The sequence below is a fragment of the Hipposideros armiger genome, unplaced genomic scaffold, assembly GCF_001890085.2.
Source record: "Hipposideros armiger isolate ML-2016 unplaced genomic scaffold, ASM189008v1 scaffold_3, whole genome shotgun sequence".
Classification (NCBI taxonomy): domain Eukaryota; kingdom Metazoa; phylum Chordata; class Mammalia; order Chiroptera; family Hipposideridae; genus Hipposideros; species Hipposideros armiger.
The window spans coordinates 2,337,498-2,353,336 of NW_017731353.1; the positions used below are offsets into that span (position 1 = coordinate 2,337,498).

General features: G+C 53.7%; 1 protein-coding gene across 1 annotated transcript in view; it reads right to left on the reverse strand.

The window, feature by feature from the left end:
- EEIG1 (estrogen-induced osteoclastogenesis regulator 1) overlaps positions 1-15,839 on the reverse strand; it is a 33,517-nt gene that overhangs the window by 10,025 nt on the left and 7,653 nt on the right. The window contains exons 2-3 of the mRNA XM_019636977.1: positions 1,177-1,297; positions 890-919 (exon numbers count right to left, since the gene is read on the reverse strand). Of these exons, the coding sequence (XP_019492522.1) occupies positions 890-919; positions 1,177-1,297 (151 nt within the window). The remainder of the gene's footprint in view (positions 1-889; positions 920-1,176; positions 1,298-15,839) is intronic.

Consider the following 15,839-nt stretch of genomic DNA (forward strand, 5'->3'; position numbering starts at 1 on the left):
TGGGAAGGAACACGCCCTGCACATAGGGTGAAGAGGCGAAGGCATTTCCCCTCTGGTCTGATCAAGCCCACCCCCTGCCACTGTGCCACCTCCCCTGAGAGGCCCCAGAGGGTGGGCTATGAGTCCCCACAGAGAAGGGAGATTAAGGGCAGAGCAGGCTTATTCAAAGCCAGAGGTAACCTTCCCAGAACTGTCTTCTCTCATTTTTCCCAGTGGAAAAGGTTTTAATGTGGAGGGCTGAACTGTCTGTGGGTGCAGCGAAAATCTGGCAACAACACATAGATGTGTAACAGCGGGGACGGCTGAGTCACCCGTCCGCCAGCCATACAATGGGACACTGCTGCTGTTAAAGCAAAAAGAAATTTGTGATGACATGAAAACATACCCAGGGTGTATTGGCAAGTAAAACACCAAGCTGCAGAATCCACTTAGAACAAGTCCCTTTTGTGCATTTAAAAATCATATTAATCTGCATGTACACAAGGATACATGCAGGGCGCTCACTTTACGTTTCTCTAAACCACACGCATACGTTTTATTCACTGCTTGGTGTCTATATCATCTTTCATATATATATATTTTTTTCTTAAAAGGTCTGCAAAGATCCTAATGAATCCCAATGCTGGGGTCTGGCGAGGAGGCCTGGAGAGGAAGGGGGATGGAAACTGCCCTTTCCACTCAATGAATGTCTGTACCATTTGTGTGGCAACAAACATATGCTGCCTTTATGTTAAGTGCAAAGACTATCAATAAAGATATTTCTAAAAACGAATAAATCTCCTGTATGGCTGAGTGGCTCCGTTTGGGGCAGAGAAGGGGCAGGACGTTCTTCTGGGAGCTTCCCTCATGCCTGTCCAGTCCCACCACCCCTTCACACAGCCCCACTCACCTTGGAATAAGCTTTTCCACCTTTCAGCTCCTGCACAGAGAGGGAGACACAGCAGCAGGGTGACTAAGAGATCCAAGGGACCTTATTCGTTTCCCCAATTCCCTCCCCCATGAATTGGACTGCCGGGGGGAGGAGGACAAGAAAAGGGGCAGAGCAGCTCATCTCATTTTCCCTGGGCAGGGGGACAAGTCAGGGGATGGGCCTAAAGCCATCAGGCTGGGGGCCCCATCCCCACTCCTTGGCCTTAACTTCACAGCCCCCAGCCCTGGCGGGGAGCCCAGCCTCACCTTGCGAACTGACACCCGGAAGGTGCAGGGGTCCAGCAGGCCGGTGGCTGGGTTGGCACTCATCTTACACACGAAGGTGAACCTCTTCCGCCACCGTACGCAGTTCTCCTGCACTTCCTCCCTGCAGGCCAGACAGGACAGGTAAGCACACATGCAGGTCAAGGCCAAGGGAGCCCCTATCGGGGCAGGGCTCACCTCCGGAGGCAAGGGAGGTGGTGGAGGGAGCTCTCACTTTTCACTTTGTATCACAAAGTGACTATTTTCATAACAAGAATGTGCTTGCATAAGTGTAAAAACAAAAAATATGTAATAAAAAATGAAAAACACAAGGCGGGTGAGGTCAGGCTGGGGGCAGCTGCCCCCTCCCTTGGCTTCCAGAGTTGTCCCCCTATCTTGTTCTGTGGCCTTGGGTGGCTCCTTCTGCGGCCACTACCTCCCACCAGCCAGGCTCCCACTGGCCATCTCAAGTGACCCTCACAGCAGTCTTCCCAGGCTGGACTACCAGTCCGTTTTACAGATGAAGAGACCAAGGCTATGTAAACTGCCCAGTACCATCCAGCCAGGAAACAGCTGGCCCTAAGCCCAGGGCTGCCTGGCTCCAGGGCCCCCTTCTTCACCACTAATAACAACAACAGCAACAGCTAACACTCATATGGGGCTGCCCACGGGCCAGGCACGGCAGAAAGCACTTGACAAACCCAGTCACCACCGGAGCCTGCTCCAGGTGCCAGTGATCCATGGTCATGTCAACACCTGTCTGGGGCAGTCGCTACCATTAGGCCAATTCCACATTCAAAGAAACCAGAGGTCTGGGGCTAAGACCCTGGCCCTGAGGCCCACCAGTGGCAAGGCAGAACAGGGAAGCCCAAGCAGCCTGGCTCTGGGTGCTACGTACACACTTAACCCTCACTACTCCAGGGCTGACACTACTGGGGGCCCTCAGCCTCCCTGACACTAATTGGGGAGGGGGCTACCCTTTATCCCGAGTTCCTTCTGGGCCTGGGGAGCATGACCAAGTCCCCAAATTCAGCACCCCCTAAACAGGGAAGTGTTTTGTGCCCTGGGAGTGAGTGGGAGCTGGTGGGAGCAGCTCATCCAAGCCTTTCCCAGCTGCTGCGGGGGCCTTGGCAGAGCTGGGGGTGGTAGCGGCACGTGGCAGAGACAAGCTCTGCACCCCTGAGCGGTTTCCTGTTCCCCCACCCTGCCTGGCAAAACCAGTGCTCAGTCACGGAAGGGAGGGGCCGGCATGAGAGACATTATCTCCAGCCTCATCCCACCTAACAGGAACGGCCAAGCGGCCAGCGGAGGAAGTGACCACTCCACACCCTGGGGACTGAGGAGTGCGGGTTAATTGCCAGATTGGGACCTGAGGGTGGAGAGCCAGTCCAGGACGAGCGTTTCCTGAACAGGGCTTGTGTGCTTCTCACTGACACCTTGGAAGGTAGGCTCCAGGCTACCCCTTTCTGCAGCTGAGGGCACTAAGGCTCCAAGAGTCTGTCCCAGATCACACCTCTAGTGATAAAGTAGGATTCGAACCCAGCACTGTGACTGCAGAGTCAGCGCCATTAGCCATCCATCACCTTAGTTCATGGGCCACGGAGCTGGAAAGCCTGGTGGGCAGAACCCACTGAAGCTGTGGGGCCAGCAGTGCCCTGCTATGCACCCGAGGCACCCACCCATGAGTGCCAAGTATGTGCCAGACACTGGGCACTGCAGTGGACTTACTCACAGATCAACATTTGACAGTTACCCCAGAGATGACTCAGTGTCACCAGGAGTGGGTGGAGGGAAGGGGTGAGTCAGGGAAAGTGACTGGCCACGGGGAGGTGACAGTTAAGCTCAGACCCAAATGAAAAGTGGGGTGTAGCCAGTGGGGGAGACAGTTTCAGCTGAGGGAATAGCATGAGTGAGTAGCCTCTGAGCAGAGCCTCTACGAGCAGCTCCCCCACTGGCTCCTCAAGGCTTTGAGGATATGACCAAGGTTTGTTCCATGTTCTGCCAGGTCTGTGACAAGGGACAACAGGGCGTGGGTCAGGCAGACCTGGGCTTGCAGCCCTCACTCTCTACCCTCATCAGTAAAACAGACGTGTCAGCCACTCAGTCATGGGCACCTGAGGGCATTCAACGAGGCGAACCCCACAAGGGCCTGGCCTGGGGCGGTCCGTCAGATGCGTGTCATCTGATGAAGACACAAGGGGTCTAGAGGGACTCAGTCACCAGAATGCTCCAACCTTGTGAGGTGAGCTCCAGCAACCCCCCACAGACTCAAGACTGCGGGCAAGTGGAAAAGGTCAGGGCTAGAGATGAGGGAAGGGCGAGTCCCCAACCCCTGACAGAGGTGAGCAGGGGCCCTCAGGAGGCAGGTGCCACAGGGGCACCGGGAGCCCTGGAACGGAGCATCGCCAGGTCCAGCCAAGCTAGCTCCACTCGTTCATTTACATAATTGAGCACCACGCATGTGCCAATTCTTGCTCTATGCACTGGCGTCATAGCGGTGACCAGCTGACATTCTGGTGGGAGCAGAAAGATGAGGATCCAACAAACGAGAAAACTACATGGGAGCAGAAAGGGAGAACTAAACTCTCTCTATTGGCAGATGACTTGGTCTTGTTTGTAGAAAATCCCGAGGAAGCCACTAAAAAACTATTAGGATACACAAGTTCAGCAGGTTGCAGGATATAAGATCAATATAATAAAAATCAATTACTGATATATATATATATATATATATATATATATATATACTAGCAAGTATCCACAATGAAATGAAGAAAATAATTCTGTTTATAATAGTATCAAAAAGAATAAAATATGTAGGAATAAACTTAACAAAACAAATATAAAACATATACTCTGGAAAAGTACAAAACATTGTTGAAAGAAATCCAAGATCTAATAAATGGAAAGACATCCCATGATCATGGATTGAAGGATTTAATAGTTAAGAGGGCAATATTTCCAAAATGATCTAAAAATTCAACACAATCCCTATTAAAATCTCACCTGGCTTCTTTGCAGAAATTTGACAGGTTGATCCTAAACCTTGAAAATTCTAAGGAGCAGAATAGTCAAACAATATAGAAAAAGTAGAACATAATTAAAGGATTCGCATGTCTTCATTGCAAAACTTCTACAACTCAATAATAATCAAAAGTGTGATTGTGGTATAAGGATAGACACAGAGATCAATGGAATAGAATTGAGAAATAAACCTTCACATTTATGGTCAACTGATTTTCAACAAAGGTGCCTGTGGGGGAAAGAACAGTCTTTTAAACAAAAGTTGCTGGGACAACTGGATATTCACATGCAAAAGAATAAAGTAGGACCCATTTCTCATACCATATACAATAATTAACTCAAAGTAGATCAAAGACCTAAGTTTAAAAGCTAAAACTATAAAATTTTTAGATGAAAGCATAGGGGTAACTCTTTGTCATCTAGGATTAGGCAGCGGTGTCTTAGATATGACATCAAAAGTATAAGCGACAAAAGAAAAATATATTGAACTTCATCAAAATTAAAACTTTTTTTGTGATTCAGAGAACACCATCAAGAAAATGAAAAGACAACCCACAGTGTGAAGGAAAATATTTGCAAATCGTAAGGGACTTGTAGCTAAAATATATAAAGTATGCTTACAACTCAATAAAAAACAAATAACCCAATTAAAAAATGGGCAAATGATCTGAATGGACATTTCTCCCAGTGGCCAATAAGCACATGAAAGGATGCTCAACATTACTGGACATCAGGGAAATGCAAATCAAAACTATGAGTTACCACTTCACACCCACTAGGATGGCTATAATCAAGACAGATAATAACAAGTGTTAGCAAGAATGTAGAGAAATTAGAACCCTCATGCACTGCTGGTAGGAAAGTAAAATGATACAACCGCTTTGGAAAACAGTCTGGCAGTTCCTCAAAAGGTTAAACATAGTTACCATATGACCTAGCAATTCCACTCCTAGGTATATATACCCATGAGAAATGAGACATATGCCCACACAAAAACTTGCCCACAAATGTTCACTGCAGCATTATTCATAATAGCCATAAAGTGAAAGCAACCTGAATGTCCATCAAATGATAAATGGATACATAAAATGTGGTACATCCGTACAATGGAACATTATTCAGCAATCAAAAGAAACTAAGTGCTTACATATGCTACAATGTGGATTAACCTTAAAAATGAAAGAAGCCAGTCACAAAGAACTATATATGGCATGATCCCATTTACATGAAATGTCCAGAATAGGCAAATCCATGAGACAGAATGTAGTGACTGCCAGGGGTTGGGGAAATGGGGAGAAAATGGGAAGTGACTGCTAATGGGCATAGAGTTTCTTTTTGGAGTGGTGAAAATGTTCTAAAATTGATTATGATGATGGTTGCACAATTCTGTGAATATACTAAAAACCACTGAATTGTACACTTTAAATGGGTGAACTGTGTATGTGAATTACATATCAATAAAATTGTTACCAAAAAAAAAAGAGAAAAAACCCACATGGTAGGTCAGATAAATTGAGAATAAAATGGAGAAAACAGAGCAGGGAAGATGGGTGGGGATGAGAAGGTGGGGGTTGTTACTTCGGGAGGGGAGTTGGGGAAAGCCCGAAGGCAGTAACATCTGAGCAAGTCCTGGGGTGAAGGGAGGCTGAGGGCTGAGCAAAGGCTGGGGGGGAGCCGTCCAGATGCAGGAATTTCAGATGCACAGGCCCTGAGGTAGAGGCATGCCTGGCGAATGGAAAAGCAGCGCGGAGGCCAGTGGCTAATGGAACTGGGGAGAAGAACAGAGGGAATGTGGTCAGCAAAGGAGCAGGGGGTTAGGTCATGCTGGATCTCAAGTGCCTTCCTTGCGAAGACTTTAGAATCTAATTCTGATGGCGGCTCTGTCTTGCCACTATGGATTCTGGCTTTAGGTCAGAGCAGCCCTGGTGGAGGTGGGTGGATGAGTGAAAAGAGTGGAAACATTTCCCAAGCGGCCAGAGGCCCAAGCTTGAAAGTGGGGAAAGCTGGCAGAGGGTGGTGGCCACAGCTCCGGTGTGAACCCTCAGATCTCTGCCCACCCCCTCTGCCTGACCCAGTCCGGGAACTGGAAGCAGCTACTGGAGACCCAATTCACAATGCTGGGCGTGTTGAAACACCCAGAGGAATTAGGATTAGTGTCTGGGAACAAAAGCCGATATCAAATTGTGGGCTCTCTTCCTTGCCCTTTGTGAGTCTGCCATGGGAACACCCAGCCAGGAAGCCTGAGGCCCCCAGAGAAGGGCACGTGGAGCTCTCTCAGTCTCAGGTAACAGGCATCTTCCTCTCCCCCTGCGGGAAGGTGGGCCAGGGCAGGGCTCACGAGATCGGTGCTGAGCCTCCCTCTTATTTCCACAGGGCTTTAAATACACACCATTAAATGTCACCACTCCCACAGGAAGAGGCTCACAGCCTTGCCCTCCCTGGCCCAGCCCAGGAGGTCACAGCAAAGGTAAAAAACACATCCCAGCAGTGGCCACTTCCCGAAGGCCTACTATATGTCACCTAGAACTCTAACATTGAAGGTTGGGTGTTATCATGGCCCAATTTACAGATGGGGAAAGTGAGGCTCAGAAAGGCTGAGTAATTCACCCACAGTCACAGAGCTTTGAGGAGCAGAGCCCGGTCTCAACCCCAGGCCCATCTGTGTCTAGAACCCGTGTCACAGAGCCAGAGATGGCACAGCCCTACAGTCACCTACAGGGCCCCTCTGGGGAGAGGTAGCTGGACACCCCCACTTAGGTGGTATGGGGTCCCAGGCACAGGGAAGGGATAATGGGAGAGATGAACAGAGGTTTGGGGAGGCATTCACGAAAAAAGACAGGAATGAAGATGGCAGGCAGTCGGCCGTGAGCCCAGGGTGCGAGCTGCACAGTAGGGGCCGAGGAAATGCAGGGGCTCGAGTCACTCAAAAACCTTTTATTAAGCACTTACTAAGTGCCAGGTACCGCTGAAGGCCCTAGGGACATAAACTGTGACTAAAACAGACAGAAATTCCTGACTTCAAGGGGCTTATAGTCTGGCAGTGGGTAGGAGACAGACAAAACGAGGCAAACACACATCTGATGGTGGTAACTGCTACCGAGGGAAAGGAACCAGGGAAGGAAGCAGGCAGTGCCCAGGTGGGGGGACAGTGAGGAAGAAACGCCAGGGAGTTAATGGGAAAGTGACATCTAACTGAGCTGAAGGTGAGACGGTGACCTATGCAGATAACTAAGGGGAGAGTGGTCCAGGCATGAGGAACAGAGGGTGCAAAGGCCCTGAGGTGGGAATGTGCTGATGCGCTTAAGGAAGCACAACAAAGCCAGTGCGAGGCCAGTGCAGCTGAAACAATAATGAGGGGGGAGTGAGACTGGAGAGGGAATCTGGGCCCCAAACTTAGAAAGGGGCCGCGCGGAGGTGCTCGCAGCCATGGGCACCCCGGCATGCACTAGTGGGTAGGGAAGGACAGAGAGAAGAAATGAGGGTGTATGTAGTAGGGCACGGGTATTGGGTCCTTTTCTTTTTGAACTGGAAGTATCAGTTGTGATTTTTTTTTTTTTTAAAGCAAGCCTGGGGGTAAAATGAACTCCTCTGGGAGTCCTGGGCTGGCAATGAGGTCAGAGGCCAAAAAGCCATTGTGAGGACCAGCTCCCAGGATCAGCAGGGGCCACTGAAGCACAAGACTAAGGTGGGGTGAGGGGGGCTGCAGGGCTGTTGTTTTTGTTTCTGTCCAAGAAGTGTTTCTGTAATTGAAGTTTCAATTGAAAAACGGGTGTAAGGTTAGAAGAGCTGGGCAAAGGGATCTGAACCCCCATCTACCTGATTCAAGGCCTGGGTCCACATTCACCCCCCAGCAGGACCGGGCCCCCTTGGGAAGAGGTGAAGAAGGCCTCACCCCTCCCTAGCCTGGGGCGTTGGGGCCTGAGTCCCCAGCTCCTCGCTGCCTGCCAGGGACAGGTAATTACAGAGCCTGGGTTTTCAAGGCAGCTTTAGGGGAGTCTTGTTTTTAGCTTTCAGATATACAATTAGACGTCCAAATCCCAGAGAGGCAGGGAGAGCCCTCCACCCACTGCAGCCCACTGTGGCCATCCCAGTGGCAGGATTCAGCTATTTCTGGGTTGTCCTGAAATAGAGCAGAGCACCCACCAGGCCAGTGTCCTCAGGCCAGAACTCCCTCGGAGGAGCTCCTCGGGCCCCAAACCCTGAACCAGGGCCTCTGTTCTGCATCCACAAACACTTACTGTGGCCACCAGCTCCATCGTGCAGGTGACAAGGGGTCAGTGTGGTGGGAGCCACCTCCTGACCACAGGCTGCCATGCCCCCAAGGTCCTTGTAGACAGGGACCATTCAGGGCCCCGCCCCCGAAGTCAACATGGGAGCAAAGGCAAAGTGCGGCTGCCAGTCCCCGCAGGAGCAGGGTAAGGAGAAGGGAACCCGGGGGTCAGCAGGCAGCCCAGGAGACGGGTTCCAGGAGACCCCACGCCCACCCTCAGCACTCCACCTTCCCAGCTGCCGGGTCGCAAGCACTTGTCTGCATGTCTTTCTTGTCACCGCTGTGTGCCCAGCACGGAGCCCTGGCCTGGCAGGGAGCAGCTCAATCATGGCCATAGCAAGGGCTGGGGGTGGTGAGGCTGGCAGGATAGGGCTTCTCAGACTCAAGCCAACACTGCAAAGTCCTTGGCTTGTCACAAATGCAGATTCCCAGGTCCTGCCAGAACTGCAGACTCTGTAGGGCAAGGTTTCTCAGCCTCGGCACTGGTGACAGTTTGAACTGGATCATTTTGTTTTTTTCAGGGGTGTCCTGTGCACTGTAGGATGTTTTGCAGCATCCTGCCAGTAGCACAACTCCAGCTGTGATAACCAAGGAAGGCTCCAGACATTGCCAAATGTCCCCGCCCAGGGGACAAAACTACCCCCAGTCGAGAACCACTGCTGCAGGCCTTGGACTGGGCTTTTTAAACAAGCTCCCAGATGATTCTGAGGCAGGAGCTAGGCATCTGACTAAGAGAGGGCATATCCACAATAACTGAATGGGACCCCAGGGACCTCTCAGCCCCAGCTGTGCTCCTGGGTTCCTGAGAGGGCTGGTCCCTGATTCCTCCCATTTGGCCTCTATAATGAAAAGTAACCAGAGCAAGGCTCCATCCATCACATGAGTCCCATCCCCCAGCTGGCAGCTCCTGGGGGGCTGCCCCAGCATCCAGCCACACCCACTCCATGATCTCCCAGTCCTTGGCCAGGTTCCTGGAGGGGTTGTGGTGATGCAATCAAGGTTCCTGGCTGATGAAACCCAGCCAGTGAGAGGCGAGAGTCTAATAAGGAAACAATTTAAATTGACAACATCTGCCTGTGCTTCCCCGAAGAGAAGAGAGCACAGGCGCCTGGGGAGGGGACCAGCTGAGGCGTCTGTCCAGGGGCTGCAGGGCGGTAGAGCCTCATCCCAGCGACGTGGCCGGCGTGGCAGCCCAGCAGTGTCAGGCTCCTGCCAGGAATTCAGAGCTGTGCGCAGCAGTTCTGACACAGCCAGTCCAGCCTCCTGCAACAACACCATGAGGCAGCAAGAAGTTCCTAGAAGCCAAACCACTCTGTGCTTGACACCGGAGCGCTCACAGGAGCCACCCAGCACCCCAAGACCCTTCTCTGCTGTCCTGCCAAAAAACATGAATCCTGAGCGTGGCCCTGGGATTGGCATGTAGAGTAAAAGCTGGTGGCAGCAAGTGATCCTTGGCAGTACAGAGTGGACAGCACACTGGGGGCTTCAGAAACTCCAAATTAGGAAAGGCGCAGGGGGTCAGCCAGGTCTCTCAGGCTCGGTGGGAAAGCATCAGGGTGAGCAGCAAGGACTCTGGAGTCAGGTGCACCTGGGTTCAAATCCTACCACTCACCAGCCAAGGAACCTTGAGACGGATTAAAAAAACAAAGCAGGCAGATGCTGGCTTCCTGTTTTACAGACACCGGCACGCAGCTTCCGCACCCAAACCAGGCCATTCGGGCAGCTTCCCACCACCCAGGAGAACACATGGCTGCTCTCCCCACTTGATGCCAGTGGGCACTCCCTCTTGCTCTCACAGCCCGAGAGGAGAGCAGATCCTTGAAGGGATTCAAAGTAAACTGCTGGCTTTGACCAGGTGCCAGTCCTCACCACACACCTGGGCAAAGGCCCCCCACCACCCAGTGTGGCCCAGCCTGGCTCCTGTTTCCCGGGCACCCTCCCATGTGCCAGGTGCTGCTCTGCAGGCAGAGCCACCACCCACTTCATAGATGAGCAAACTGACACTCGGGAGTCCACGGGTCACACAAGAGGCAAGGGGTGATGTACACTGCCATTACTCCCCCTCCCCGCCCCGCCCGGAAGGATGGCTGGGAAAATGGGCCAAGACAGCGGAGCCTTTCTCAGGGGACTGTGATATCACTAAATGTCCCTGTGCTCTGTGGGCTGACCCTTCACCACGAGTCTCAATACCCGGGAAGAGGCAGCCTTGAGACCAGGCTTACGCTAAAGGAGGGTGGTGCCTGGAGCCGAAGGCAGAGTCAGTGGGACACGGCACTGGGCCAAGCCTGTCAAGGTCTGCTGGTGTCAGGGACCAAGCCAAGTCAATCCAGGGTCGGAAGGGAAATGTTCCTGTAGAAGTTCACAACACCAGCTTCCCGCCTCCTGAGCACTTTCTGTAATAGTTATGAGGCACTGAACGGAGAGCTTTCTCTGCCTAATCTCCAGGAATCCACACCTCAAATCTAGGAGGTAGGTACCATCATCCCCATGTCACAGGTGGGAAACTGAGGCCCAGAGCACAGAAGCCACCTGCCCCAGCTCTGGCTGGGAAAGGGCTGTAATCTGAATCCATGGCTGTCTGACTGACCCCAGAATCTCAAACTGGGCCCCCATGCCAGAGCTGGGCCAGGCTGGAGGCCCCAGAAATTCAAACAAGGAGATGCAGTTGGGCTGCAGCAGCAACTTCCCCTTGCCCAGGACCCACAGCTGTAGAAAACACAGAGCTTCAGGGTTGGCTGTGCTCAGGGGATTTCCCTTCCTGAGCCCCTGAGACTCCCAGCAGGCCCGCTCATAAGTCATGGGTGCAGGAGAGAGGGCAGGGCTTAAGGCCAGGCTCTGCCACCCAATGGACACTTGCCCTCTGGGCCTCAGTCACTATCTGCCCCTCTTATGGGGTTGCAGAGAGAACAGGGCCAGATACCTACCCAGAGGGCACTCACGCTGAATGGGGGACATGGCCACCACTGTCAGAGCTGACTCCGAGACAGATGGTCCAAGAGGAAGCCAGGCATGCAACACCCTGACAGATCCCCTGTTCCCCACCCCAGGACTCTGGATGGGGACATTTCCCCAGGCCTTGAACCTGGCTGGGATGTCCTGGGAGGTGGACCGGCAGGCGGTGCAGACATGCCAGGGCCGCTCCTGGCTGACTCACGCCGGCGTGGTGTTTGAATCACCCAAGGAAGGAAAAAGACAGGAGCGGGGCATTCCCGTTCCGGGACCCTGGTTCCTCGAATGGCTGGACTCAAGCAGGTCATGAGGATATCCCTGTCCTCTGAGCCCCTTTCCAGCTCCATAGCTTTTCCTGAAAGCATGCTCCCCCCAACTACTTCAGCTGGACAAATTACTTCCTCTTCTGGGCCTGGGTCTTAGGGATGGGGAACTGGAACCAGACTCCCACGTCCCAGAGCACGGAGGTCCTAGAGGTCTTTGTTTCACTCACTGCTGCTTCCCATGTCTGAGGATGGCACCTACCACATAGTAGGTGCTCAGTATTTGATAACTCGATTCATGACCTTCATAACCCTGCTCCCACCCAATCAGGGCTGGCTTAGACCTCTTTGCACAGCTATTTCCACCTCCAGGAAAGGGGCCTCCCAGGTGAGGTCGGGCCATGTCCCCTAGCTCTGTGCAGAGATTGAGGGCTCAGGGGTCATCACTATCTCTGGATCTGCTCCCTGGACTTCTGAGGTGACCAGGGAATAACGAGGGACCGCTTGACCAGAGTAACGTCTCCTCGCAGAGCCAGCAGAAACTCAGACCTGTTTTTCCAGCCATCTTCTGAGATCCCAACCATAGGAATCAGGGCTCACGGTCAGGTGGGACCACGAGGACCTGACTTACCAATGTCTACCTCCTCCCAGATACCTGATTCTTCTGCAGACCCACGGACCAACCTTGGGCCAGTTGCTGCTGCTGTCATTCACTTACGCCACACGCAGTAACTGAGCACTTACTACAAGCCAGGCCTACGCATCCAGAACAAGCCTGGGCCTGCATCCAAAATAGGTGTGGCCGTTCTCACCCAGGTACACGTGATTCCTCTTTAGCCAACACGAAGCCCTTAGGAGGTGCTAGAGCCCAGGGTGAGACCTTCACTTGGCATTCAGGGAGAGAACCCAGTCAGTCAAAGGCCCATCCCCAAGTGAGGGGTCAGGGCCAGAGCAGGCAGAAGAGGCTGATGCCTCCGTGCTCAGCAATTCTCTGAAAGCTCATGTGTCTTAATGGTCTCCCCAGCTCATGGGCTCCCAGTCAGGGACCATGGCTGTCTTGGCCATTGCTAGGCCCAGTGCCAGTGCAGGGCCAGGGTAATGGCCTGGCTCTAATCACAAATGTTTCCTGAATGGGTGAACCACAGGAAGAGAGAAGAGAAACAATTAAAGGGAGAGAGGGAGGAACGTGGACCTTTTCTTTCTGCACCCACCCCTGCATCCTCTCCAATAATTGCCCTAGATTAATACCAACCACTGCCAGCCTTTACTGAGCACTTACTCTGTGCCAGGGGCTATGCTGGGTACCTAATGGGTGTTAACTCATTTAATCCAAACACCAAGAAGGAGCTTACCATCCCCTTTCACAGATGAGGAAAGCAAGGCTCAGAGAGATCCCGTCCTCAGCAGCCTGCCCTCCCTCTGAACTGCCAAGCTCCACAGCCCAGCAGGCCCCGCCGGGTTTGCAAGAAGCAAAAGAAAAAGCCCCAGCCAAAGAAGACTGCTGGCAGCTGCCAAGATGAGTTATGGCCTCATAAATAGGACGGGGTGGTTCAGGCTACCCTGCCAGAAAGACCCTGGAAAGACCCAAGGACTGCCTCCAGGCACCCAAGAAGGCGCCTCGCTATTGTCTAGAGGGCTTTGGCACCCAGCTGCAGCACAGGAGTGGGGCGTCTCAAGGCTGTTTCTGACACAGACCTGTGCACACAGCGTCGGTGCACAGCTTGCAGGTCCTCAGGACAGTCCCGTGTAGCCAACCCTCCAAAAGCAGGACTTGACAGACCCCGGAAGCCCCTTTCAGGCACAGCCAGCACCCCGACAAAGATGACATCACCATGACTTGGACCAGGACGGGTGGTTTTTATCAGAACGCTTCTGAACTTTATATAAATGGCACCACACAGCACTCTCATCTCCAGCTTCCTTCCCTCAACATTGTTCGTGACACTTGGCCTTGTTGTGAGCAGCAGCTGCTTGTTCATTCTCACTGTTGCATAGTAAGCTCGAGTTTTGTTTTTAATTGTTGTCATGATGACAAAGGTGGGAAGCCAGCCCTCTCAGCTGAGAGCCACCTCTCCTTCTGCAACCTGGAGCCCCAGGTGGTCACTCCCTTGGCTGCCCTTGCCGGTTCTAAAATACAAACCTGCCTGATTCGTACCCTTCGGTGCCTGTCCCCTTGGATGAAGTCCCAGCGCCCCTCCCCATGGCCTCCCCCCACTCCCCGCCACGCCCCCCCACTCCAAGCCCCCTGGCGGCTGGCTCTTCCCTGCTCGCACGCTTGCCTTTGCTTTCCCTCTGCCCCGGGCTGCTCTTCTGCCACCACCTGCTAACCTACTCATCTCTGGGACCAAGCCCAGCATCACTTCCTAGAGAGGGTCCCTGTGGGGGCAGGGCTATGTCCCCAAGAATGAGGGTGCGGGGGACAAACAGAAGGTACTCAGGATATTACCCCTGAGGGACCAGGGAGCGGGGAGTTGCAGGTGTCTGCAGAGAAGTCCAGCGTTCTCAGAAAGGAAGTAGTGGGAGCTGAAGGCGCCTTCCGTGCGAACAGCACCCAGACTTCTGCCCTCCCCAGCCCTCTCCCCACATGGGCTGTGCACTTTCTTCCCGCTCAGGCAGGTTTAGTCTGTTTTCAGCTGCTGGGTGCCTGGCCCTGTGCTAAGTAGGTAGCCCTGATCTCAGGTGGCTTTCCCACCCCTGTGTGAGAACCCCCACCCCATTTGATGGAAGAGGAAGCCAAGGCTGAGAGGACAAGGCACTTGGCCATGGTCACAGAGCCAGAGAGCTGCTGCCAAGGTCCAACTGCAGAGCCTGGGGCAGGCCAGCCCCCTCCTCCTCCCCATCCCCCCAGAGGGCGCACCCAACACAACCTAACGGTACCCCCAGCTGCCCGGGATGCAGGCGAGGGCTGCTCCTGACACGGGCTGATACCTCTGGCACCAGTGAGGAGGGGCTGGATCCCAGCAGCTGGTAGTGACCGACACATAGCCCAGCACCATCAGCGCCCACACTGGTTCAGTGCCAAGGAAACTGAACGCCTACGCCAGCGCCAACCTATGGAAGGAAGCCCCAGCACTAAGATGCAAAAGAGGCCACTCCTGCCCACAGTCTGGGGAAGGAGCTAAAAGGGTGGACAGGGCTCATAGCATCCTGAGATGAGGGCCCACCGTGGGTAGGCAAGGCCCAAAGAAGCCAGGGAAGGCTTCCTGGAGAGGTGGCCTTTGTGCTGGGCAGTTCAGCCAGGCGAAGAGGCAGGGAAAGAGAGCTTGAGGATAAGGCAACTGCAGAAGCCAAAAGCAAGGAGTATAAGGTACGGTGCAAGCAACAGGAGTGTCAGGGGCCTCCCCCGCACTGAGGGGCCCTTGTCTTTCTCACCCTCTCCCCTGCCCCCCACCTCATGTGGGGGAGCTGTCTTCTGCCTGCCAGGGTGGGTCCCAGAGCTGGCTGTGTAGAGGGCCTCTTCCCACAGGCAGAAGCCTCCTCCAGCCCAGCCCCACCCAGTGGGAGCACGCCAGCTCTCACTGGCTCAGAACCGAGCACCCCAAAGTGGGGCAGGTTCATGTCAACAGGCTCCACTGGGGACCCTGAGCTCCAGCATGAGGCCCTGCCCCTTAGACACTAGGTGTGCTCCTCACTGGCCCCCACCCCTTCAGAGGGCAGAGACAGTGCCCCATTCGGGAAGTACCCTCTCCCCACAGCACCCCAGTCAGTCTTGGCCCAAAGGGAAGTGGCAACTGCCACAGAGGGGCAACTGAGGTGCACCATCCTGCCCACTGCCATGACTCAGCCCGGGCACGAGAGGACGGACTGTAGCAAGTACCGTGCTTCCACCGTGTGCCAGGAGCAGAGCTGGACATCTGACAGGCATTATCTCACTGAGTCCTCCCAAGAACACTGGGAGGCAGGCACCAGCAGCCCCGCTGGGGGGGGGGGCACTGAAGCTTAGCGACTAAGTCCCTTGCCCAAGGTCATACAGGCAGCAAAAGGCAGAGGCAGGAAGTGAACGTCCTCCCCAGCCAGTGTGGAGAACAAGGCACCAGCCTGACCGAACAGGCAGAAAGTCCCCCGTGGGGGTGCCTTCTTCCCAGCTGCTGGAACAAGCTGGCTGGAGGAGCTGCGGGCTGGCCACTCCCAGTTGACATCTGGACGGGAGCGGGAGTGGG